This window comes from Embiotoca jacksoni, unplaced genomic scaffold (genome assembly GCF_022577435.1).
Source record: "Embiotoca jacksoni isolate LCO1_2020_lvr unplaced genomic scaffold, fEmbJac1.0.p SCAF_2, whole genome shotgun sequence".
Lineage (NCBI taxonomy): Eukaryota > Metazoa > Chordata > Actinopteri > Embiotocidae > Embiotoca > Embiotoca jacksoni.
Window position 1 is genome coordinate 12,152,853 of NW_027185340.1, and position 25,878 is coordinate 12,178,730.

Below are 25,878 nucleotides of genomic sequence, written 5' to 3' on the forward strand. Positions count from 1 at the left end.
TTCAGGCTCGGCTCCCTTTTCACTGCAACGGGCCAACAAAGCATCCAGGCTCCTGCTGATGCTGCACCGGTCCGCCTGTCGGCCTCATTTTCATTCTGAAGATACTTGATATATTTCACTTGGAGCAAAGACTTCATCCCAAACCATATGTGTGTATAGAGCATTTTCTGGGAGGGTGCCATGGGCACGGCCACAAATAACAATAGTAATATCATTTTAAAGAAGAAGGACAGATATTGAGAGCCAAAAGTCTGCAGGCTTTCCAACATCTCAGCAAATTTTTCCTTCTACTTGAAAGACAGTTAATTAATGGGTGGAATCTGTAGTTGGAATAAAATTCAGATTTTAAATCTTTAAGGCATCAGCCATCATTTCTGAGTATTACTGTAGCCAAAAGAATGACTGTCTACTGTTTGAAGTCCCTGTATTTATTTTTCAAAATTGGGAAGAGGCAAGTCTAATGAACCTAATAGAAATGGTTAAAATTGATTTGTTATTCATCAGGCAAATAATGAGGCGTTGACTTGGCATAACAATATACTGAATGCATTCGATGTGCGTCAGCTCCAGCCTGAGCATTGCTACCAATAAAGTGCTTCCAATGCAGCAAGAGTCAGGTGTTTCTCAAAAGGATACTTTGAGCTGATTGATGCAGCAACAAATATAATAGTCAGAACATGTAATTAATGAAGCAAACTATAATTTCAAAAGACAGAGTGGATGGGAGTGAATTCTCATTAAAGATTGCCCCACATCAACAGGCCAATATATGAAGGCAGTTTGATCCACTTCTTTGTATCAATTATGACTTCATTTGTATTATGGATTGCTGTAGGAGCTCAAAAACATGCTATTGATTATACTGCACAGTGTGCTTCATAAAAAAATAAATCTAAAACTCCCCCAAAATTGTGAAATTCCACCTAACCAGCTCTCCACTTTGATGGGAATTGCAACTGATGAGAACATGTACAAAGCTGCTCTCACATATTTACCCATGGGAAGGGAGGTATCCCCGTCACTAACATTGAATCATACGCTTATTTATGCAATCATGAAAGACCACCACAAAAAAAGCTTCAGAATTAATTAGTTTGGGCATGAAAGGGAGGGAGACAGTATGAGCCAGAGATAGGGTGAGGGGAAAGGAGATAGGCGGACACTTGTTGACATTTCTAAGGGATGGTAGTATCAAAGGCTTGGCGCCTGTGATCTGCTCGTCGCTCAATGTCTTAACATGTGGTCTCGGAGCACGGATGCTATCTGCCAGCAATGGTTGGAATCAAACATCTGAATGCAATTTTAATGTTTTCGACAAGAGACTGAGTGGGAAAAGAGAGAAGTTTGCTGAGTACAAGTCAGTTAAAAGTCACAGCGTAGATATAAAAATCAACAAGTTCTCCAAACCGTACAAATCGTAAGGTTGCCTGTTCGTCCTCGCCGCTGGTTTAGCCTGGCTCAACCCATCTGTTGCTCACAGCTTCAATTTTCTTTGCTGTGATTACAGTCTGAAACCCTTTTTGCAATAACGTTTGCTCAGCCATGCGGTGAAGTGTCGCTGGTAAAGTGCTTTGGCTATCTTGGTCAACCTTTTTGACAATTATCACTATTTGAGGTTGACCATAGAAACAGGGGTTTACAGAGTGGACACAAAGGCAAAAATAAAAAAGATCTGCAACATGACTTTTTTCCTGACATGAGTGGTAGTACAATATATGTAGCAAGGAGGGGTGTGCCATATTGTATTGTTCATAACAATATTGGTATAATCTTTTATTTGATTAAAAAAAAAAAAAAAGTCGTGATAAGGTAACTGAGACTTGTTCATGTATTGATATCAAATCATTATGAAGGATAATGATATGACATACGTTAAAGAGCGTAACTTACGCACAGCAGCAAAAAAGCATGGATGAAATCAGCTTCCTGGTGGAAGAGTTAGTTACAATAAAGGGAGCGACTTTAGTTGTGTGGAAGTGGTTTGGCAACAAAAGATCAGATGTACAACAAACTGCAGTTATGTTACTTTTTACTGAATATTTGAAGGCGAACTGTTGAATTTACAGCCCCATGTCACATCAAAGCGTGTAATACACCAGTCAGTCCACTCAAGGACACCATGTCAGTGTCATTGTTCTCTTCGATTACGCGTAAAAGTACGTTGCCTTAAGTTTACCGCTAAAAAATATGTGGCTATGTTTATGAAAAGATCATGTTAGGGTGGAAATAAGTAATTGATTGAAATTATCAATATAACATTTTTCAGTATTTTGGCAAAATATTGTTATCGTAGAAATACCCAGAAATACTATGACATTATTTTTGGGCGAGATCGCCCAACCCCACTACCACCAAAAGCTTGAAAGCAAAAATGAACACCCCTGGGAGCAGACAGTACATTCTTAATGCTTCAATGTTCAGAGATGTGGAAGGAAAGAAAAATAAGAGATTCACATACTGAAATAAATACAGACAGACATAGAGGAGAAACAAAAGAGACACAGCAGACTGAGAATAGGAGGGAACTGAGTTTTCACTGGAACCCTAGGGATGTATGTAATGAGTTGGAGAGAGGCATGTTTGCCTAGTCTGGTTTACACTGAGAAACGACCCTGGGATACACACTTGTGGGGCCACACACACACACTTACACACACTGCTGGACTTAGAAGCAACAAAAGCAGTAATATTGACGAAGGGAGCAGGAAAGATTTGCAGCTGTCTTTGACAAACAGTTTTCACTGTAAAGCTCAATTCAAGGTGCTCCTTCAATTTAACTGACTGTCATGTGGTGTTGAATCAGTACAATTAATATGCATCATCCTGACACGAGCCGAGTGTCCCTTCAAAGGCAGACTGCGTGGGATATGTAATGGGAAAATGAATAACGACAGAAACCGTTACTGCTACGTACATCCTGTGCAACCGCAGTTCATGATATCATTTCCCTTCTCCCTGTATCTTTTGAAGAATTTGTGCCCTTTTATGAGCGGGACCTAAAGTGTCTTACAAACAGGCCCATTTTTCACACCAGAATGCAGAAGCTAACTGGAACAACTGGAACATCAGCAGTGTTTTCACATGGAGTTTGTTAACTTTACATGAAATGGATTATTACTCTCATCTGTGTCAAATCATGTTTTATCTCAACTGACAAATTCACAAATATTAAACTTGTGAGGGCTAACAAAGCCAGTCATAATCTGGGACCATACATTTCTACAAAATTATGTGCAAATCCACCTAGTGGACGTTTACATGATTCAAGAGAAAAATTAAAACTATAACCTGCTGTATGGCAAGATGAGAGGTCGCCAAACTCAGTAAGAGTACTTATGTACTTGTACATAGATTATTTCATGGTAATTAATCCAATATTTGCTAAAACCAGTCAGTCTAGACCAGGGGTGTCCAAACTATGGCCAACTGCGGCCCGTGGTCCATTTTTAATTGGCCAGCAGCAAATTATAAAAATATAATGGAATACGACCCACACATGAAATTGTCACTTGACTGTATTGTACTTCTTACTTGATTTCTACTCGATTGCATGTGATGGGAGCACAGATGCCACAGACACCGCGTGTTGGGCACAACAACGGGTAAGGACATTTTTGAAGCTGTGTCAGATGCCATTGACAAAATGGAACTTAAATGGGATAAGCTGTGTGGCGTTACAACGTACGGGGCTCCAGGGATGACAGGCGAGCACAAAGGAATGGCCTCAATGGTGTGCGCCAAGGTGCGGGAGAGTGGAGGCGAGGCTGTTAAAATGCATGTGCGAAGCTTTGTCTCTGAGACACAACTATGCAACTTCAATGTTGCGCACTTCCCCACGTCTGAAATCAAATGTGCTTTTCCAAAGGCCAACCTTTCTGCTGAAAGGGGGAACTATGTGTCTGTGATCACATCTCTTATGACAGAATTCAGTCAGCGCTTCCGAGACTTTTCTGTCATTGAGAAAGAAATCAAGCTGTTCTCGACTCCCTTATATGCGAGTTACAAATATATTACACAGTATTCGTGTGTTGAAAAGCCCAATTACTTAATAAATTCAGCCAATTAAAGTTGATAACATTTCCCAACAAACATTAGTTGATGTGTTAACAACCCCAATGACTGATTTGCATAACTAACTTAAATATACCCATTCCCTTGTTCCCTTATGTTTCCCTCTTTATATAGGGCTGTGAAGGGGGATCACCATCCTGACTAAAAAGCAATCTGAGGCAGCTGTTTTGAGAATGAGCTGTTAACCCTTTTTGTAACAAAATTAATGAAAACCCGTTAATGGAAAGTTGTAATGTAGGCTGTTTTTTTTAATTTAAGCATATTCAATTACCAAGCATAATTTACCTACATTTGATTGCTTTTGTTAACTTTAATAGTGGCCCAGCCTTTTGTATATTTTTCTGTATTTGGCCCTCAGTGAAAAAAGTTCAGACACCCCTGTTCGAGACCAAAGAACTCCGAGAGCAAAATTGGTTGCATCGCTAAAAACAACACATTGACTATCGTACAACATAAAAGTTTGTTAAACAGGTAATTGATCACAAAACACAGCTGTTTTCTTTCTTAACTAAATTCATCATTAACATTTCATTTCTACTGTCTTGCATCTGTACAAGTACGTCATTTCTTTATAAACCCTTGAAAAACACTGAGGCTGTGAATTTTGCCAGCGGACATATGGAACTGACATGTGTGCCATTGTAATTACCACGTCGGGCAGCACACTGGGTTAATTTAAACTTCATAACGCAAGCAGCAGTGCCCCGGGGTAAACAGTTGTATGGACTACCAATGAGGTAATTCCATTGTAGCAGTGATGGAGAGGATGCAACTCTATGAATACAGTGCTCTTCATTTCACAAGACAATGCCAGGAACATGTCAAGTACATTTCCACTGCTTACTAAAGTTCAGTAAATCTCAAAGCGGACACATCTATTGTTATCAGAGTAATATTGGTAGTGACAGTACTCTGTATTTTGGTAATGGTGCTGCTATCATCAGTATCAAGCTATCCATGCGACTGAGAAATGTCAACAGATGACCATGTCTGCAAGTCGATTTCACTTCCCTTGCTTGACAACTTAATGTCAAGGGTGAAATGTGGAAAGATTTCATCGCATAAAGACAAACCGATATATCGCGTCCCTTGTGAAAAGCTTCGAGAGGAAGTTATCCAGATTAACTGAAATGCACTGTGTTTGACATTTCCTGTTCTTACCATAGTACTGCCGCAGTATAATATTCTGATAGATCATTTTTACTCTGGCAGAAGCAAGTCAAAACTTGTGACATTCTTGCGACACAACACTGTATATATATATATATATATATATATGGAGAAGAGTTGTTGAACTAGGAGATTTAAAAAGCAAGCAGACATAATGAGGAGAAAGTGATATATTGTAAGGGAATATGGAAATATAAAACACGGTAAAAAGGTGTTCGGTGGTATCAGAGCTCTCCATGTGTAGTGGCTCTGATGAATCTGCTCATTAGTATGACTCTCATGGCAGATCACTCCATTAATAATCTATGGCTGTGATGGTGGCCATGACAGAGAGGGAGGGCCAAAGGGACGTCGCCTCAGAGTGGAGCCCTGTCACTTGCAAGAGCTTTGAGAGCCACGTGGAACCCTGCGAGATTGCATGCATGAATCCATGACCCGAATAATGACATAATGCGTATTATGAGAATTAGATGGGAGAATATTGATGGCGTTAGGCTAAGTGTCCCAATTCACATTGTTCAGATGAATTCAGATTTAGATTGTGAAGGGCTCTTTGTGTTGTTGTGCGCACCACCCCAAGTGTTGGCACCTTATTAACCGTTTCCCCTGACGGCTATTTGTGTCCACGGGAGCTGGAGCCAATTATTGAAAACACTAAACAATACATGAGTGAGACACAGTAACACAACACAATGGTAAATAATAAATCATTATATCTATCCTTTATCAATAATAATTCTCTCCATGTTGACAACTGTTCACAGCGGGCACATATTTATTCATGTGTATATTGCCGAACCCCATTCTTTTTCCACAAAGTAATTTGTGTGATCAATTCAATATCATTAAAATATTTGTTACACGGTACAGGAAGTTTGTCAGCATGGCAAGACTTAATACAAACTCTGATCACCATTAGTATACATATATATATATGTAAATATATATATAAAAAACTCACTATGTGTGGTATGATCATAACTGTCTCCCAAATTTAATTGATGATTTAATATTTTACTGTGGAAGCTCACTGGAGCACTGCCTGCTTCTGATTTAGCCAAAAACGGCAACAGAAATATTTGTCTAAGATATTAAATCTGGGACTGCGGCGACGGCTAAGCCATTTTCCCTCTGCTTTGGAGACAATTATATCATGATATATGTAGGGGTATAACACAACCCAATCCAATGGCCATACAATGAATATATTCGAATACATATTAAGGAGAAACATAAAAAAATGTTTTTGTGTAGCTTATAATTGGGGCTATCGGGGTTATTCCACCGTGTCAGAGAGATGCTGCTTCACATCTAAGGGGAAATGTGAGTTGGTATATTTCTATCCACAGACTGGACAAACAGACACAGAGAAAGAGAAACGATTACTACGTGTATCGGTCACCTAATACTATTGACAGCTACATGATAACTAATTACGATGCACTCCTGCATCCATGATCCTGTAAGTCTGAGTTCCCTGCACTCCTCACTTCCCCCACCAAAGTCGAGCAAGACTGAATTATTTATTTCAGTTGTTCAGGGAGGCCGGTAACGGAGGCGCCGCTGTCTGCTGTGGAATCCACCAGCATACTCACAGACACTTTACCAAATCTCCACTCATTGTCTCTGGCTTGCGGCCATGTACTAAAGACGAACATAAACATAATTTGTCTAGGAATAATGCAGCAATTCACTCGGCCTCTATTAGTTGGGACATAATAGAGCGATTTGGTAGTTATGTGTGAGTGTGTAATCCAAAGCAAACACCAGTATGTATGCAGCAAATACCCTTCTACTAATCTTTTGATGAACAAGCCTGCTAAATATCCAACTAAGCACCTGGAATATCACCAAACAAATCGACCACTCCGTCAACAAGTAAATACACCGGCCATATCAACCAGCCATCTATGCAGCCACTCAAACAACTAATGAATGATTGTTGTCCTTACCTTGGCAATCTGGACACACCAATTGAGCAACAGCTGTGATCCGATGTTGTCCTTGTGCTCGTGGACATAGTCGAGCAGGCAACCGTGAGGCATCAGTTGTGTGACCAGCTGGATTGTGGGACTCAGGCAGACTCCCAGCAGTCGGACCAGGTGGGGGTGCTCCATGCTAGCCATGATCAGAGCCTCCTGAATGAGACAGATGTACACTCAGGCATGTGGGGGAGAAAGGTTGTGGATGGCAGTTTAAATTAGCAATAGTATGTCAATGTTATTCCATATAATATTGTTCATTTCAAACAACAGTTGTCAAAGTAAAACCCAGGTCATATAGTACACCTCTGTACTATAACCATACAAGTTACCTCTGTCATTATGGAATATTGGTGTGACTTTATACTTTATTAAGAAGTTCTATACATTTTTACCGACATCAAAAGTCCAATTAAGATATGCAAGATACAGGATAATGCAAAGTTAATGTGAATAGAAAAAGCGTATAAAATGACAGGCACGTCCTAAGTTGGTATCATCCATCAGAACCACTCTATTGTTTGAAAATGCTGCTCTGCAAAGTTTTCCTCTTTGCCAAAGTCACACCAACTTTTTTTATTTCACATCCATCAGTGTAGTGTGTGTGTCTGTGTGTGTGAGTGTGGGTTTTTCCCTAAGCTTCTTTATTAAAAAATTGGATAGACAAAATGTTGCAGTCCAGTATATTTTGCATTATTTCATGTTTTATTCTGATTGGTTGGTTTGTACAGATTTTGTGCAGCAGCACCCATTCTGTGAGAACTTGGTACTAGATTTCTGACACCATCTGAATATTTGTCTTTGTTCATTAAAGCTCCAATCAGCAGCTGGTGGACATGTCTCAGTGTGACTCCCGCTTATAAGCAGCGCAAAATTACTCAATGTGAAGGGGCCTTTAGGATTTTTTTCATTCATTATTTTATAAGTTGTTTTGCTTGTTGCATATTAAAAACCAAAAACATATCTTTGTTCAGATGAGTACGTCGCTCTACTGTACCCAAGTAGTCATCCCGTTAATGTGAAAAGACAAATGCCAGACCAAACGTTCAAAGACTCACTCACTGCGAGAGTTCATCATGTTTACAAGTGTAGACTGAAGCGCCAAAGATCACAGGGCACCTTATTCTGTTTCAGGCTGAGGTTCCTCTTGAAGTGAGCTGCAAGGTTGCAGTCATTCAGAAACAGTAGAACTTGACTCAAAACCTTGACATCAAAGTGACTCAAAGCTTTAAGACCATCAGCATTCTTTGTAGTGAACTAAAAATGGAGTAAATACAGCAAGGTGAGATTGCTGTAAATCATCTGTCTCTGCCCTTTAACACAGTGAGAATGGCTTCTTTCTTGTGGGTAATGTACTATTTGTGATATAAATAGCTAGTATAGAGGATGTTATTGTATAATATATGTACATCTGGATAAACTTTACCTATGCTCTTCAATGTCGCATATGTTGTAGCGTCATAAACTCCACAGACACCTTATTATTCAAATGATTTAGAAGCTACCAAAGACAGAAATACGCCTCATGAGTTCTGCACAACCATGCAACTACCTAACACACATGTCAACACACACACACACACACGCACACACACACACACACACACACACACACCATTGTGACTACAAGGGTTATGGGTTAAAATTTATCATGAGATGGATAGCTGTGCAGCAAAATAGACGAGACAGTCAGAGGTGTGTGTGTGTGTGTGTGTGTGTGTGTGTGTGTGTGTGTGTGTGTGTGTGTGTGTGTGTGTGTGTGTGTGTGTGTGTGTGTGTGTGTGTGTGTCTGTGTGTAGTGTGTATTGTATACAGTGTATAATGCTCCACTGGACAGTGACAAAGAAATACAACCACTTCACAGCCTAAAATTTATATGGCTCACCTATCACTATGCTTGCATAATCAGATCCCTGCTCGTGTGCTGAAGATGTCCAATGATGGCAGCGGATACAATAGAGATGGTAAATCAGGCCAAAGTCAGTAAGAGACAGGTTCTTTCTGCTCTTTGGCTGTTAAGATCGTTTTCAAGAAGATCTGAATTATTCTCCCACTGTGATGTGGTTTCCAGTATATACACTCTGTGAGCTATGGTTCATTATAAATGAACCCCACAGCATTTTCAGAGTTGCATACATTTAAAATAAAAACAGCAAAAATATGAAATAGTTATATTAACCGAATGGCATGTGGAATTATGGCAACATATCTTAAAGCCATTAAATGTAGGGTGGGTGGAGATGGTGGGGCTGTGCTGTAGAAGAGAGTGTTTGGCTGTGAATAAAAAAATCCAGAGGGAAAAAGTAGATCTTCAATAAAGACGCATCCCTTTAGGCTCTGGAAACACTACTATTGAGTGAAGATAACTGTTCTGAAGCACAAAAAGGCCTTTACAAAGTTTATACCCCCACTCAATAGTTCTCATTTTGCTGTTACAATGAAATAAAACCATGTGGAAACAAGAAGTTTTTGAAGTTACGATTCTCTATAAAGTTACACTGAAATAAATCCTCAGAATTATATTAGAGCGAAACATTTGTAAATCTTAATACAGTTTGCTTTAACAACCTCTGTATACCACCGCTCACCTCAAATCCACCCACATTAAATCAACTTAAATACCACTGACTTAGACTGAAGGTATTTTCAAAAGTTTTTAAACGTGAAGTTTTTCTTTTCACAGGTTATGGATAGATTTATCCTTCTTCAGCGAAAACAAGTCTTGAGCAGGAGTTTAGCTTTCAAAAGGATTGACGAGAGGTAGCGACTCTTTCTTTCTGTAGGGACTACTACTGCTGCATACCTACAAAAACATCCACACTTTTAAATGCATGTGAAAGCAGTGTTGGGGAATAATTAGTTTCATGTAAATAAATTACAATATATATGTAACTGTAATCAGTTACAGTTATTGAGCAAAAGGAAGTAATTTGATTTCAGTTACCAGTCAACATGTTGGTGATTACAAAGCGGTAACATCAGAATATATTATTTTTGGTAAAAAGCTGATATGTAGAATATGACATTCATTGTGCTGCTGTGCATCTAGTCACCGCAAAGGAAATCCTTCTTTTCTACATCTAGACAGGCTCCATTTATTTGGTGGTATGCACTCAAACTTTGACACTTGTTCTCTTGGTTGTTGTTTTGGTTTTTTTTTTGCACCGCCTCTCGTCTGCCAATCAAATTAATGTTCAGGCAACCACACCAAGGTGGATGGCCACGTTGATGGATAAGACGAAGAGAGCAGTACTCAGCCCTGTTTACAGTTCTTTCGTCCTTCAGCATGGACTTTACTGCAGTCAGTTGTGATTTGTGATTTGTTTTGGTGGTTGTGCTTTAAAATGAAAACATGTAAATCTTATCTCAAGTTATACTGAAGTACTTTTAGTAAAAAAAAAGAAAAACCTTTTGTAAAATATGACAGCAAGCAGTGATAAGTACTGTTGGGACGTTTTTTACAGCCGTGTTTAAATTTTTTTTTTTTTTTTTGGGGGGGGGGGCTTTTCAGCTTTATAGCCCAGTTACAAAATTTTAGTAATACAAAAATTATGAAATATAATAAGTTACATGGCTTTGAAGGAATTAAAATAGTTCAATTAAATATTACTTTTTGCCAGGTTAACTCCTAACATTTCAAAAGTAACTCCGCCGTCACTGCATATGAGTCTGACAAGCACTTACAGCGGGAAGGCAGTGAAGGCAATGAAGGCAGTGAAGGCATTTTGTTTCTAGGCTCAACATTTTTGCCCATTTTATAATGTTTAAAAGGAGAAGCTTCTCCTCTCTGACTGTTCCACACGTAAAGAGCGGGAAACACGCACATGCGCGCACACACACGCACGCACACACACACACACACACACACACGCATGCACGCACGCACGCACGCACGCACGCACACACATACACATACACACTTACACGCTTACACGCTTACACACTTACACTGGAAGACAATCAATGCTCTGTGACCTTCTTCAAACAGTCAGTGGCAAGTGAGTGTGGCCTGCAGCTAGAAGGTCACCAGTCAGAATTCCCAGTCTGGCTGGGAAATAATGGATGGGTAAAGTAAGTGAATGGCACTCTGTTTTTTCTTTGTAACAACCACTGATGTTCCCTGGAGGTGAAGCTGAGCCCCCAGCTGCTAAACAGTCAATAGAGGTAGACTGTAGACCTAAATGAAGGTGAAGGCAGGTCTCTTTCAAAAATATGACGAAATTCGAATAATTCTACTGCGAGATATACAAACCCTGGACCACCTTTATGACCAGTTTCAGTTTAGTTTATCTCTGTTTTGTTGCTCCTCAAATCACGTTCTCATTCTCTCCTGCTGTTTCCTTTTAAATTGCACTCAGGACCCATTCTCATTATTTAATACTATCACTGCTTATTATTGAAAAAGCTCTTCAGTCTAGACATTTACTGCGCTCCTCCGCCATTTAGATGAACCCTGGGGGCTGGGACAGATACCAGATTCTGATGGAACATGAGTATGCATTGTTTTTTTGTTTCACATCTCTCCCCCTCTAGATACATTATGTCCCTGAATCACCCTCTTCTCTATCCCCTATATGGTGTCCTTTTAATGCTGTATCTGGCTTTCTGATTGTCAAACAAGATCCCAAAGCACGTACAACATAAAATTAAGCACACGTGGGATGTTCATCAAAGGCGTCCTGATAAAAATAGAAATGCTAACATTAAAAAACTCTTCCTTTTAGACTGTCAAACTAAGTGCAAAACATGAGCGCAAGTAGGTCGCTTTCGATGTGCGCGTGTGCGTGTGTGTGTGTGTGTGTGTATCTGCATGCCTGCGTGTGTTGATGGGAGTTATTTCATCTGCATTGCATCATCACAGGGTAATAATTTGGATTTTTTTTTTTTTTTTTTTTACTTTTCCTTTTGAAATGAGCCAAGCTGTGAATGTTTTATAAATGGGGCCTTGTGCACTGTGCTGGGAGCCTGTGGCATGGTGTGTGTGTGTGTATGTGTGTGTGTGTGTGTGTGTGTGTGTGTGTGTGTGTGTGTGTGTGTGTGTGTGTGTGTGTGTGTGTGTGTGTGTGTGTGTGTGTGTGTGTGTGCAGGGCTCCCAGGGGCCCCTGATGGTTTCTAGTCTGGTGTCAGTGCTTAATAGCTGTATTTCACCACTTATCTTGTAAGTCGGGCTTTCTTTTGAAATAACTGAATAACTGAGATGTGGTTTGGTTGTTTTGGTGACTGTTTTTAAGATCGTCACACCCCAACACTTAATGCAGAGTCACAGTGTCAATAAATAATTTGTATTTTTAAATAACAATTGTCAGTGGCCAAATCAGATGCATTCAGTAGTGAAGCTTCCCCCACGGGTGACAGAGTTCTGTTGGTTGCTCACCTGTGATTTACATTACTTCCTTGTAAATAACATGAAAGGATGCTAATCGGTTACCTCAGTCATAAATCAAAAGACTACTGAGCTATTAACCTTACGTGCAGTGCAGTGCTTGGAGGTGAGTGTTGTGCTGAACTTAATGGAACAGCTCTGAATAGCAAAAGACTGGACAGTACTCCTGAACTAAAGACCATAACAATCAGTGCTGAACGTTGGGCCATGTGATGTGTTCACTTACCGTTGTATGTTTTGAAGTGCATTTGAACAATGATACATTCACCCACTGTTGTGTGTACTGCAGTGCTTTTGATTGGTGAAGTGTTGACTGACTGACATACTGTATGTAATGAAGTCTAATTAAACGGTGATCTGACTGCTAAAATTGGGAAAAAAGGTGACCAAACGGCATAATGGTGACAATGAGTCTTTAAACTGTAATGAACGCCCATCGTTCATTTCTGTTCAAAGACTCATTGTCACTCATTGTAAAGTGATGTCAGGTTACATTTTTACTGACGTGACCAAACACAGCTTGAATTATGTCTACATAACCAAATATAACTAATACTGTTTTAACTGCACCAAAACAAAACCAGAGACAAATAATACATCTTTTACTCTTTTGTTTTCAAGATACTCACGTCCATGAACTCCACGTTCGCCTTGGGCCCGGTGGCCTCATTTAAGATTTTAACGGCGACAGGAATTTTCACAGTTTCACCCTCTGGGACCCAAATACCCTAAAGTAGAAACACACACAAACATAATGAGTCATTATTCTGATTGAAAACTCACAAATGTCCAGCTCACCAACATTGTTTAAAGAAAAAGATGGTATAGATCCTTGAGGAACAGGAGGAATTAATAAATTGAACATTTTTCACCCTGAATTTCTACTTTGTCAGCTTTTTAAATAAACACATTCTATATTCTCACTGGCAGAGTGTGAGAATGTACTGTATGCTGGATGATTAAGGTTATTTTGCCCTTCAAAAAGACTAAGGTAAAACTATTTAATCATTTTGAAGTATCTAATTTCAGGCAGGAATAAAGTGATGTAGCTGCTGCCAAAGTGGACAAAACAGTTAAAGGAGGAAAGATGTCAAGTGCCTTTAAACTTTCTCAGCGTTATATATACTTATATATATCTATATCTATGTATATATAGATATATATCTATATCTATATCTATATCTATATATAGCTGCTGAGGTGAGATTTCTCTTAGGAAGATCTCAGCATCTCACCATTGTTCCTCAGCTCTGATATTTCCAGTGGTGGAGTCCAAGATAACTCTGATGCTTCCTGGCCACCAACAAACTGTAAGGGTCCGATGGCTCATCCACCAGACTCTGAAGTGACTATCTACTAGGTGCTTTAAATTCACCAGGGGAGAGTGCAAGACATTGCTTTGAAAAAGGACATCTGCGCTCATACTCCAAAACCTCTGACCTAAAAATGTGCTATAATGTGCGTGGATGGATCTACAAAATGACCAATTATAATTTCAGGGACAGAGATTCTGTTCTTTCTAATTTCAGCTGTGTTTTTCCCTACCTCTCCCCAACCCATCATTGCACTGGTGGTGACCTCAGCTACCTCTTATTTCACTGTCACCCCAGGGGTCTGGATGTCTGCTATTACTTATTCTTTTCATCTCCCACCTCCAGCCTTCCATCTCATTTCCTGTCATTAATGATCCAGCAATCTGTCTCCTTTGTCTTCCTCTCATGATGTGAGACTGTGAAGACGATCCCACGTCATGATCTCATATTCAGTAGTACGTTAGTTTATTTGGCAAAGTACCAACTGAAATGCAAATGGTTAATATTATTTGATCTCTGTGTTTTACCTTATAAACAGTCCCAAAGGCCCCGGAGCCGAGAATCTTGACTCTTTTGAGTTCTGTTTCTTTCAGAATGCGAAGCTGAGCTTGATTGGGTGCTGTTCCGCTGGGCGTTAAAGGTTCCACCAACTGAAAACACATCCAATAACACAGAACATTTAATCAGACAGTACTACAACACCAACTACATGATGAAAGCTCCAGGCAGGGAGAGGAATAATTTTTTTCCTGTATACACAGTCATTATCTAATGTGAAAATTCAAGGAAATTGATGGAATATCAGATAACACTCATATTGTTGAGTTGTTGTTACATACAATAGCTGTAAGAGAATCCTGGAAACATGTACCCAATTCATTTTCAAGACTTGCAATTTGCAATAAACACACAGGCTGTTGATAAGAATGGCAAAGAAGTCTGCTTTTCAAAAAACTGTGACCTAATTTCTAAGAAGTCATGCTGGGAGACTCAGCTTTTATCACAGCACAACTACAATTACCGTGGAGTTACTTGAAATTATGACTACACAGAAGTGGTTCCTCAAGAACAATCATTTTTAAAAACAGCTTAATTTAAATGCAATGCACACCTAAATACTTCAGTTGACAGTAAGGTTACAATGACGGTTTTTTTTCCAACAAGATAAATTCAAATCGTGACGTTCAATTTTCATATCAGCAAAGTTAAAGTGAGACATTTAATATGTGAACAGAAGAGAGAGAGAAGATAGGTGGATGAAAAGTGAGAAAAAGATTGGGGGAATTGGATAATTGCATAGCCTGAACAGGAGTTGACACTTTTTACTGCTCAAGTGGAGGAACAAACAAATTAAATAGTAAGAGAAGGAGAGAGATTATATCTGACGAGGAAGGAAGATGTGGAGTGGGAGAGGAACTCTGGCAGAAACAACAACTAGACAGCGATGGAGAAGCGAACTGCTGAATTAGTCAGAGGATGCAAAAGCATAAGTGAGGGGGCAATAAAAGGAGAATTGCAGAAAAGAGGTGGTAAATTAGAGAGGGAGGGAGGGAGGGAAGAGAGAGGAAAACAGAGAGAGTGTATATCAGCCTGGCTGTGGTCGGCAGCTTCTGTCCCTCTGGCTTATGGTTACCATTTGATTAAAAACAATAGCCATTCTTCATTTAAATGGAATAACAAATCAGCTTATGCAGGGTGGAGACAGGAAGGGGGTGCGCTCGACAAACACACACAAGACAATACAGTTGTCTTTAAAATGATCCACCCGCACACAAACACAAATGCAAAAACAGCACCCTATGCTATCTGACTGTGCTGGGAGCTGTCCAGCATTAGTGGTGCTGAAGATGTTGAGACTGTGTAGCATCCACAGAATAGAACAGTGTAACTGTCCACCCTCTTGCTCTACAAGACAGTGCTGGAACCAAATAAAAAACCGTGCAGTCACACAAACCATTTACACAATTCTACATTTATTCCACAATTGCTTGATTGCAATTATTTGAGCTGACCACAATCATTTTGCATAATCGTTTCCATTCATCTGTATAAAAACAGCAGGATGATACGAACAAAAATGTCATATTTCTGTCACATTTTCTACCACGTGTTTTACCGATTGAGGTTTAAATGAAGCCATCTTGTTGGGCCCCTTTTTCTACTCTCGTTTAAAAACACGATTGGGGAATTAGCACCTCCAACTATTTATCTCGAGGTGCTTTACTTAACTAATATTGGACTGACCACATTTTGATGAGCATCTACTGCGATGGAGTTGCAAAGCCAAACACCACAGCCAATATATGTCTTTTCATAAAATGTACATTACGTGTAATCTGAAACTATGAAGAGGCTTAGATTACAATGATGGCATAAAATGAACAGAGAAAGACTTATAAATTGTTAATTGCAATTATTTGATTGACAATTATCATCAATTAAAATGTGAGGATGTTGACAGCCCTAGTTCTGGCATTAACAGACCTGCTTAAAAAGACACTAAGCTCCCAACTTTAAGAGGTAAAATGGTGAGGGGATGTGCTGTCTAGTCTACAGGCTCAAATATACTGCATGTTGCGGCCTCTAGTAAAGCTACAATTACTGTGGTGGGCCATTCAAACTGTGAAAGCATTAAACTCATGGTTGGTGAGTGTCCCCTCTGATAGTTGAAAGTATCCAAAATTGGGTACAGAAGAACTTTTGTAAATGCGAGATTTCCGTTTTTGATTTTAAATACATTTGCAAGTTTTACACATTTTCTAAAGAGTGTAGATTTATGGTCAAAACATTTTATTTTTGCAATTTGAAATGAAATCAAAGTGTGTAAAAAGCAAAGTGAAAGTTTCTGAATCATTTCTAAATCCAGGGTATGTAAAATGCAAATGTTTTCCTGTCTGAAAACATTTCTGAGATTGCTCATTTTACGGACACATAATTGAGTGATCTCTACAGGATGGATGTGAAAGTGATGTGCAGCATCTTAAGCCTCACTAGTATACATTTTTAGACTTAATTTTATCATATTTGACTATTGTCCAACACGCACAACAGGATTTGCACCGTAACAAGATAAAATACATAAATGAATAAAAAAATCTTTAACGATTAAAAAGGAATTCTCTTTTTTGGTGCCAGGAAACAAATGCAGGCAGTACGATCTCAATCAGAGCATTAGAAGTACTCATTTTGAAATCTTAGGCTTTCATTTCCACTTCCGCACCATCCTTCTGTTTCTTTTTATAACCTTGGTATTTTTGAGTATCTCATTACAGTATGGCCCTGTAAGTGTCGTTCTCATTATTTGAAGGTAAGAAAATGTCTAAGCTGATGTTAACATCATGTTGACTATATATTGTGTTAAAATAATTCTATCTGAATATATCTATGAAAACAAAAAATATATACTTATGTAAGTACAGTGAGAATATAAGTGGGGCCCAGATGTAAGAGTAATTCAGTATGATAGAGGAAGAATGATAGACTGTATTCCATCAGTGCTATTATGTCAAGATACTTCACTGATACTTATGTGCTCTAAAGAGAGAGAAAGCAGTAAAACAAAACCTTATTCTCAATGTAGACACACAAGTGCATTAGATGATGTACTCGTTTTGTTTTAACACAAAGGAAGAGTGCTTTCTCCTCTTCTAATGGTATGGTCCCTTCCCTCTTCTGAGAAGAAGTGTCCTTTCCAATATACTATGGCAAAGTCAACACCCGAGCCTCTGAAACTTTCTCAACTTCGGCAAATTCAATTTGGAAACATGAGGTCTGAATCTTTTTCTCTCTTTTTCAGTGTGAATTTTCTATTCACTCACAGCTACACAAGCAATTACTGACAAAAAATGTAATCAAAGAAATTTAGACAAACGTCCTTCGACATTTCCTTTGATCAAATGTTTCTTCAAAATTGACACAGTGCTGACCCTAGAGACTTTATGTAAAATCCAGACCAGTGAAATCCATCAAATATACGAGGCTGGGTCAATTCTGAGACTGCTCCTGTTGCGCACGACCGATGCGCAGCACCATGGTGTGCATCGAACAGGAGGAAGCTTTAACTCAAATAAGTAATTGTTGCAAATTTCGTTGCTTGTTCAAAATTAGCAGCCGAGTTACGCACGTTTTTGTGAGGGCATGTTGGTGCACACCGCAATTTTCTGTGGTCCTGACCAGAGGGCACACGTCAAATCTTCTGTCAAACTCTGGAAATCTGCAACAGTAAATGCTTCAGGAAGCCTAAGGCAATGAAGAAATATGCCTGGAGGTGTTTGAGTGACATTGGCGTTTCCAAGGGAGGCACTGTCTAAAACCAGGTGAGGTTGTGCACCGTGACTTTGCATAGAACATCTCAGAAGCACCCGGATCACTACTCACAAAATCATTTGTAACTCAGGTGCTGATTTTGATCAAGTAAAGAAAGTTGGAGTACTTACTCATGAAGGTTACAGCTTTTCTGTACTCTGTGGACATCGAGTTACTGCGCAGCGTTCGTGCGCAACAGGAGCAGTCTTGGAACTTATTGAATCACCCTCGTAATTCTGCTCGTCTTTGATTGAAGAATTCTACTATTTTTATGATTTCATAGAAATCCTTGATACATACTTTCCTATAGTTTTTTCCACATTCTATATCTTCATTTATTTCTTTAAATTCTCCAAAACTATATTGAAATCATTTGACCAATTTGATACAATACCAAATGGTAATACTGTGTGGACTGCAAGTAGATTTCTTGAGAATTGGATTCACTTTGGTTACAGTATGTCTTCTGCTTCTCATTATCGTTCTGTGTAACCCACTGCAATTTTTCCCTCTATTCAACATTTACTGTCCTGCTTACCTCTGTCTCCAGGAAGCGCCGAAGGGCCCTCTTCTTCTTAATGTTCTTCCGGCGCACAGACACTGCTATGCTCAGTACCATGATCACCAACATGAAGAGGCCACCGATCACCCCCGCTGCAATCAGAGGGGTTCTGAGGACAAGAAAATAGAGTGGGAGTAGGAGGAATATGAGTAGATGGAGGGCGGGACACACAACATGAGATGACAGAAGGGGGTGCAGAATGAGCAGGTAGAATACCAGTACAGAGGATGAGGCCAATACAAAATACAAGCATCACGTTCATACACACACACGCACACACAATCAAGAAAACACATGGACAAACAAACCGAAAACATGATTGTAAAGTGAATGTGTATGTGGGCGATCCTTAAAAATCCCCTTCACGTTCGGCTGTTGGTCTATTTTTCCACCAAGCTTGATCTGGTAACAAATATCACTCCATGGCCTCTTATTAAAATTGAGGCTGAGATCAAAAACATGGAAATCACCATCATAGTGAATTCTCAATACTCATGACTGCCTTAAATCAGTCGGGGAAAAAAGGCTGTTTTTCAGAAGTGCAGACTGCAAGGATATACCCCGTGAAATGTTATCTCAGTCAGTCGTCTTTACGGGAAGTGAAGAATGCTGTATCTCCCCCACATCTCTATCTTTGGCTGCACATGGAGAAAATCACTATACTTAACTGCAAGAGTGGCATCAATCCTCTCAACTAACGCTCAGCAAGACAGCGAAAGAGTGGACTCCACCAAATGCCAACCTATCTTTTAAACAAATTGAACATAGAATGGTAATTGCTAATATTATTATTTTTTATAATAGTGGTAACTTTAAAAATAGTCATTAGCTAATTTATGGACGCCGTAAAAGCAATATCATTAAATTTCAGAGCAGCGAAATTAAGTTTGTTTGTCTGCCATGTATGTGTGTGTGCCCTTATGAATCCCTTGAGTGAGAAGACAGCTGATGGCCAGTGATCAAAGGCATACAGAAGCTACAAATAGTCACATATCAGTAAGTGAGTGTGGCCACAGAAAATTTTACACAATACCAAATGTCATTTTAGCATCGTGATATACAGTAGATGTCCAATTCATTCCATATGCTCCACTTCAGTAGTCTTTCCAGCTGACATTAACAGGTCCCCCAAGTGATCGCATGAAACTCAGCCGTGCTATAAATACACTCGAGACGAACACTTCTAAAGATCACCCAGTAAGCCACCTTTGCACATGACCACGGATGCATTTGAACAGATTAAATGCAATCTTTCTGCACCATTACAATCTAGAAAATAATAAACGAATCACATGTGGAGCCAATCAGGAAGGCTGAGATAATCTTGAATTAAATGAAAAAAGATACCTCCAAACGGGAACATGTTAGATGAGCTATTAGTCAGCTTTATCAGACAAAATATTACATGAGGAAGTGACAGGAAGTGATTAATCCAGCTTAACCAGATATGCACACAATCCCTGCACAAGATGTGAGTTAATGCCAGGTGGAACAATGGCCTTAGAAGGCTTTGCGTAATCACATATTTCTGATAAGACACTTTCAGCTGCGCTAAAAAAATAAAAATACTTCCAACAGGTAACAGATTTACAACACGTGTGACACTTCAGAACAGGCAGCTAAACCTGATAGCTGTGGCCGGGATACAGCTGAATCCCAGCCGGAGCTATCGGAGATCTGATAAGAGGTGATCGGTTCGCAAGGTCGGCTGATAACTACATTCCCCCCCCCCCCCCCCCCCCCCCCCCAATCTGCTGCAGTTCCCCTTCATCCTGGTGCCAGTGTCCCAAATACTGTTTCAGGAGGAGATGGGTGGAGTTTGATCACAAGTGGTAGTGAATATTGATAAGTAAATACCAGGGAGAAGATGTCTAATACTTGACTGATTATTTATCTTTGGATTTAATTTATTCACAAATACAAACATGTGTTCAATTGTCTAAATATGCATTCATATTTTAAATCTGTGTCACACATTGACTTTTATCATGACTCTGTTCTTTTGAAGATTTCCTGAAGTGTTGGCAGGTTCTTTTAACTCCCAGCTTTAAAAAAAAAAAAAAAGTTTTTAAATGTTTAATCATTCCCTTAATGCTACCCAACAATTCTCAGCTCCACTTGCTGCCAAACTGATTCCCTTATAAAGTCTTGAATCCATTCGCTGTAAACTCTGAGCAGCATTTTCTCTCTCCTCCTCACAAAAAACCTGAAGTGCTATCAATTTATCAAGAACCAGGCAAACCGCTTGTGTGCACGCACGCGCCACACACACACACACACACACACACACACACACACGCGCGCAGAAATGCATGCACGGAGAGGCATTAAGGACACTAACAGGGATTTTGTGCCTTTCAGCTAGCCATTAATCAGAGACGTTGCTTATTGTGATTCCTTTGTGTAGCTGTGTGCTGCTGTGTAGGTGTGTTTGTATGCAGGCACTCCCCCCCCAAAAAAGGCAAATTTTTTTTTTACCTGTCCATCCAGCCAATGCAGTCTTGAAGTCGTGGTCCAATGCACCTAAGTAGAGAAAACAGGACACGAAAAAAGTCAAGCAACAGTTCAAAGATTGTGTCTATAAATTGACTTTGAAGTGAGTGGAGCAAAGCAATAACAAGCAGGCAGTTTAAATATGCTGCAATGTGTTGATTTTAAATTAGGAATTGTTCAGAGATATTTTGGTTTATCGATGTCAAACATATGTCAAGACAGCACTATGATGGCTTTGTATGCTTAGCTCATCGTGCCTGCAGGTAAACTTGAAATGAGTTCTGAACTAGAGCCTCGTTAGATCTTCTTCAGCTTCACGCTCAAACTCAGCGAGAGTTCAGTGACAGGTTACAAAGCTACACTGTCTTCTGATGAAAAGCAAAGATCTCTGCTGGAAACCCCACCAGTCGCCCTGCGTTAATGTTTCAAGCCTCCCATGTGCGGTGTGCGTTTGTGGCATCACATGCCACATATTGTACACTTGCTCCGGAATGTAGCGTCTCTTTTAGATGTTTGGAAGTCTCCCTATCTGTTTCTTTCCCTCTCCCTCTCCCTTCCTATCCTCTCCGTCAGCTTGTTTTTTTGAGAGGGGGACCTGCTTATGAAGCTGTACCTGTGACAAAGTGTCAGCCTGGTGTTTTCCATTTACGACTACATTGTTATGCTCAGGCGAGCTGGAGGCTGTCACTCGGGAGAGGTGAAATGACACACGAGGAAGGGACATAAACTCCCTGTGGAGTTAAATAGAAAGTGATATCTTGGCAAACCTCGTTGAATGTTACTTGAGCGATCAGCGGCTATTGGGCGGTGGAGAGGGTACTTCATTGACGCCTCTCACTTCTTGTTACTCCTATTTCATATTCTCTGCTTCCCTTCTCTATTTATCTCACTTATCTTTCAAGATGTTGGGAGTATAATTTTATGTTTGTGGGATGCAGATAGTGGGAGCTTGGTGCGCAAGTGAATTTCACTATTCATATAAAAGTCAAATTCCCCTGCAGTGAGTGAGGAGATAACGCAAGAATTACTGTGTATTACAGACAGTTTTTAAAGAGGCACAGCAAAATTCATTCACGTGTCCTTGTGAAAGAGTCAGTACTGGAAAACTGGTCATATAGTGACTACTTGTGTGGAGGGTCAGTAAGCTTCTGCAGCAGCTCTGCACACATGCGGGCAAATCCACAGATTGTGAGATCGTTGTACAGAATTTTTTTTTTTTTTTTTTTTTTTTAAACTGGAGTGCCTAGGCCTTTAGGGTTTGGTTCAGGACTGGGTTTAGGGCAAGGCTTATGTGTTTAGCATTAGCTAATGACAGCTAATGTAAAGTTTGGAATTTAGATTTGGCTGGAAAACTAAAACAAAGTTTAGATTACTTGATTTTTCTCAGAATAAGCAATCATTCTCTAAAATTAGTTTGGGTTACAAATAGTAGAAATATGGCATATATTTTGGTTGGCTCCTTTTACTTGGTATCATCAAGTGTAAGGATGAAAACACTGGAAGCCACTGCTGTTTGCTTCAATTAATCTTTTACAGGTTGGACTGTGATTTACTATTTTTGTAACGTGTCCTTTGCCTGGCTGAACTTACCCTTGGGTGCAGTTGGCATGGCAGGGATGGCATTCATTATTGACTTCGGCGTACTTGAAGATGAAGCTGTTCGCACCTTGCAAGCCATCGGGACACTTTTCCACACAGTTTGGACCATCCTTGAAATGAAGACATTTCACACAATGCTCTGGGCCCTGTGGACAGCGGAAAAAGAAAAGAAAAGAAACAAAAATGTCAGATGTCTATTTTCATTTTGAAAACCTGGTCTGTATGATGAATGTCCGGATGAGTCAGAACATGTTACAGCACAATTTCAACAGTAATGGTAATGGACGACTTGCTTCAAAAACAGCTAAACGTTTCCATTAGGTAGGAGTCATGAAGACTCCCACATACTGACAAGAATTACCTGGAAACATTGGTTTCTATATGACTGCTGAGTGTGTAAATGAAAACATGTTTTTGCAGCAGGTTCAATTATTATTGTTGAATCTATCTTGGTCTGGACAGCTTCCTCTCAGGTTTTTCGGTGACCATTTTTGCTTCCAGTCTATTCCCAACTTCCTTTGGCAGGTAGAGAATATACAGCAGCCAAACCTGACATCCATAAGTCAGGCATAAAGGACAAATCTGTAGTCTCACAGGTTTGGGGATGTCTGCTGCAGTCTCAGTCAGTCAGTCTACAGAGTGATTGATCGCTCTATTTATACACTAACAACTTATGGCTAAGTACGGCTACTTTTCACAGATAAAACTGTTGTACTTGCATCTGTGCGGCAGTGAAAGCTTCAGAGTGAAAGAGAGATAACAGGAGGCAAAAGACAGAAGGTGAAAGTGATGAGAGATGAATAAAGTAAAACAAAAAAAACAACAAAAAAAACCCACTATCAAGTAATAAGGGAAGTGTAGGAGAAGAGTGTGGACGTGGATGCAGAGGAGAGAGACACTAAGAGTGAATGAGATATAGCAAGAAAAAGCGTGAGAGAGAGAGAGAGAGAAAAGAGGAACAGGAGGGAGAAAGCAGACGAGACGCATAAAGCAGTGTGAGCAGAGCAGGCAGATAATAACCATCGCTCACAGCACACACAATGACCATAACAATCCGCCTAGAACAGGATTTATGGAGCTAATATAGGCGAGGGAGGTGGGAAGGGGGAGGAGAGGAAGCTCTCCCAGACAGGCCTCGTAACATCAGCAGGCCTGAAGAACATCTCACTGACAAACAACACACACACACACACACACACACACACACACACACACACACACACACACACACACACACACACACACATAAACACAAGAAATGGAAATCAAATCACAAACCATACCTTGGAGTCACAGAAACAATAAGGATGTCCAAATTGCACACAGACACAATAATTAACAGATACACATACATTAACACACATTGTATACTTGACAAACACAGCTGAGAAACACACACACACACACACACACACACACTGCTCACTAAGTAAGGAGCCACTATGACAAAATGATGATAGCGAAGGCAGATCACTATCCTATGACAAGTGGAAGAGTGTGTGTAAGTGTGTGTTCATACAAAACCCAAAGTAGTGTTTTTTAGGGGCCTGCATGCACAAATGTGTGTGTGTGTGTGTGTGTGTGTATGAGTGTCTATACACTGATGCCTCTACGTGTGCTCTTTACAGCTTGTGTGGGTATGTGTGTGAACATGTATTCACCCTGGTATAATTATGCAAATTGAAAGTCTCGCTGCTCTTGCTGGCTTTAGCGTTGAGCCTGGCACTTCGCTTTTATGAGTGTCTTCCCACCCGTGGCTATTTGCGTGTGTGTATGTGTCTGCAAGTCTCATCACATCAGCCAGCAAATGATGTGACAGAGCAAGCAAACAGTGTTTGGTCCAGCAGGATATTTGGGCAACCAAAGCTCCCTGCTGTACATTTAAATTGGTCTGCTTGTGTGCTTAACACTGAAGTTTGTGTGTGATGTATGTATGTGTAAAATAATTGTTGCTTTTCTTCTTTACACGAGGATTGGAGGGTGGATTGACCAATAAAGGTCTAAAAGATGTCAGAGCTTCAAAAAATTTGTGTGTAATGACATAAAAGTAGAAGTCCTCCAACTCATATGACCATATGCATAATCTGTTCCTACTCTAACAAAATACGACACACAGGAGCGTTTTCTAAATTACAGCCTCTGGTAAGGTTTCGGAACAAAAACCACTTAGGGTTATGAAAACTTTGTCGTCATGGCAACAGTAAACGTGGTTTTAAAAGACGGTGGTTGGAAATGGGAAGCAAACATCAGTTTCCTGCATCCAAGTTCACTATTGTACAGTATGGAACCATCTACCAAACCCTTCTCACGTTATATAGATGCCATTTGAACTTAAAATGTAATAGTAGATCGTAATAAGCTGCTTGTGCAAAATATTTTTGGGGTTATATGTGTGTGTCCATTACGGTGTGTTCAGACAAAACGCGAAGCAAATTATTCCCACGGCGTGATAACATACAAAGTCAATGCAGTGACGCGAATGTCTGCGAATTTGCGCCAGGCGTCTCTAAAGGATGAAAATTCGCGTGAGTTGAAAATATTTAACTCGAGTGGCCGTACTCACGCGAGTAATGTGAGGCACAATTTTGCTCTGCGTTTGGTCTGAACACGCAATTATGCTCATACATGGCCACTGCATATTACCTGAGAGAGAAGTAACATATGTCAATCTCAAACATGACGTGAAGAGGGCGATGTTGTCATCAAACAAAGCTGACCTTTGCATTAGCTGTCATTTGCAGAAGACTAAGGTACCTCAGATACCTGAGCTGGACTCAAGCTTTTAGTGCCTGTTGTGAAATGTAAGCACGCTGCACTCTACTCCTCTTTTAGTAAAGACGCCAGAATAGATGAGCTTGCTGGGGATGATGAGCAGGTCAAGTGTGTTTGTACCACTGATCAACGACTGCAACCGCTCCAGATCTGCCATCATCACCTATTCTGTCCACAACGTAGCCTGTATTTATGCAAACTGTCAGATCTCCGATCTCTCTCCGCAGA

The 25,878-nt window shown here is 40.0% G+C and overlaps 1 protein-coding gene across 1 annotated transcript in view; it reads right to left on the minus strand.

The window, feature by feature from the left end:
- The window catches only part of LOC138201251 (receptor tyrosine-protein kinase erbB-4-like), a 296,936-nt gene that overhangs the window by 44,525 nt on the left and 226,533 nt on the right, over window positions 1–25,878 (minus strand). The window contains exons 15-20 of the mRNA XM_069154588.1: window positions 22,870–23,024; window positions 21,265–21,309; window positions 18,763–18,895; window positions 14,447–14,569; window positions 13,236–13,334; window positions 7,194–7,379 (exon numbers count right to left, since the gene is read on the minus strand). Of these exons, the coding sequence (XP_069010689.1) occupies window positions 7,194–7,379; window positions 13,236–13,334; window positions 14,447–14,569; window positions 18,763–18,895; window positions 21,265–21,309; window positions 22,870–23,024 (741 nt within the window). The remainder of the gene's footprint in view (window positions 1–7,193; window positions 7,380–13,235; window positions 13,335–14,446; window positions 14,570–18,762; window positions 18,896–21,264; window positions 21,310–22,869; window positions 23,025–25,878) is intronic.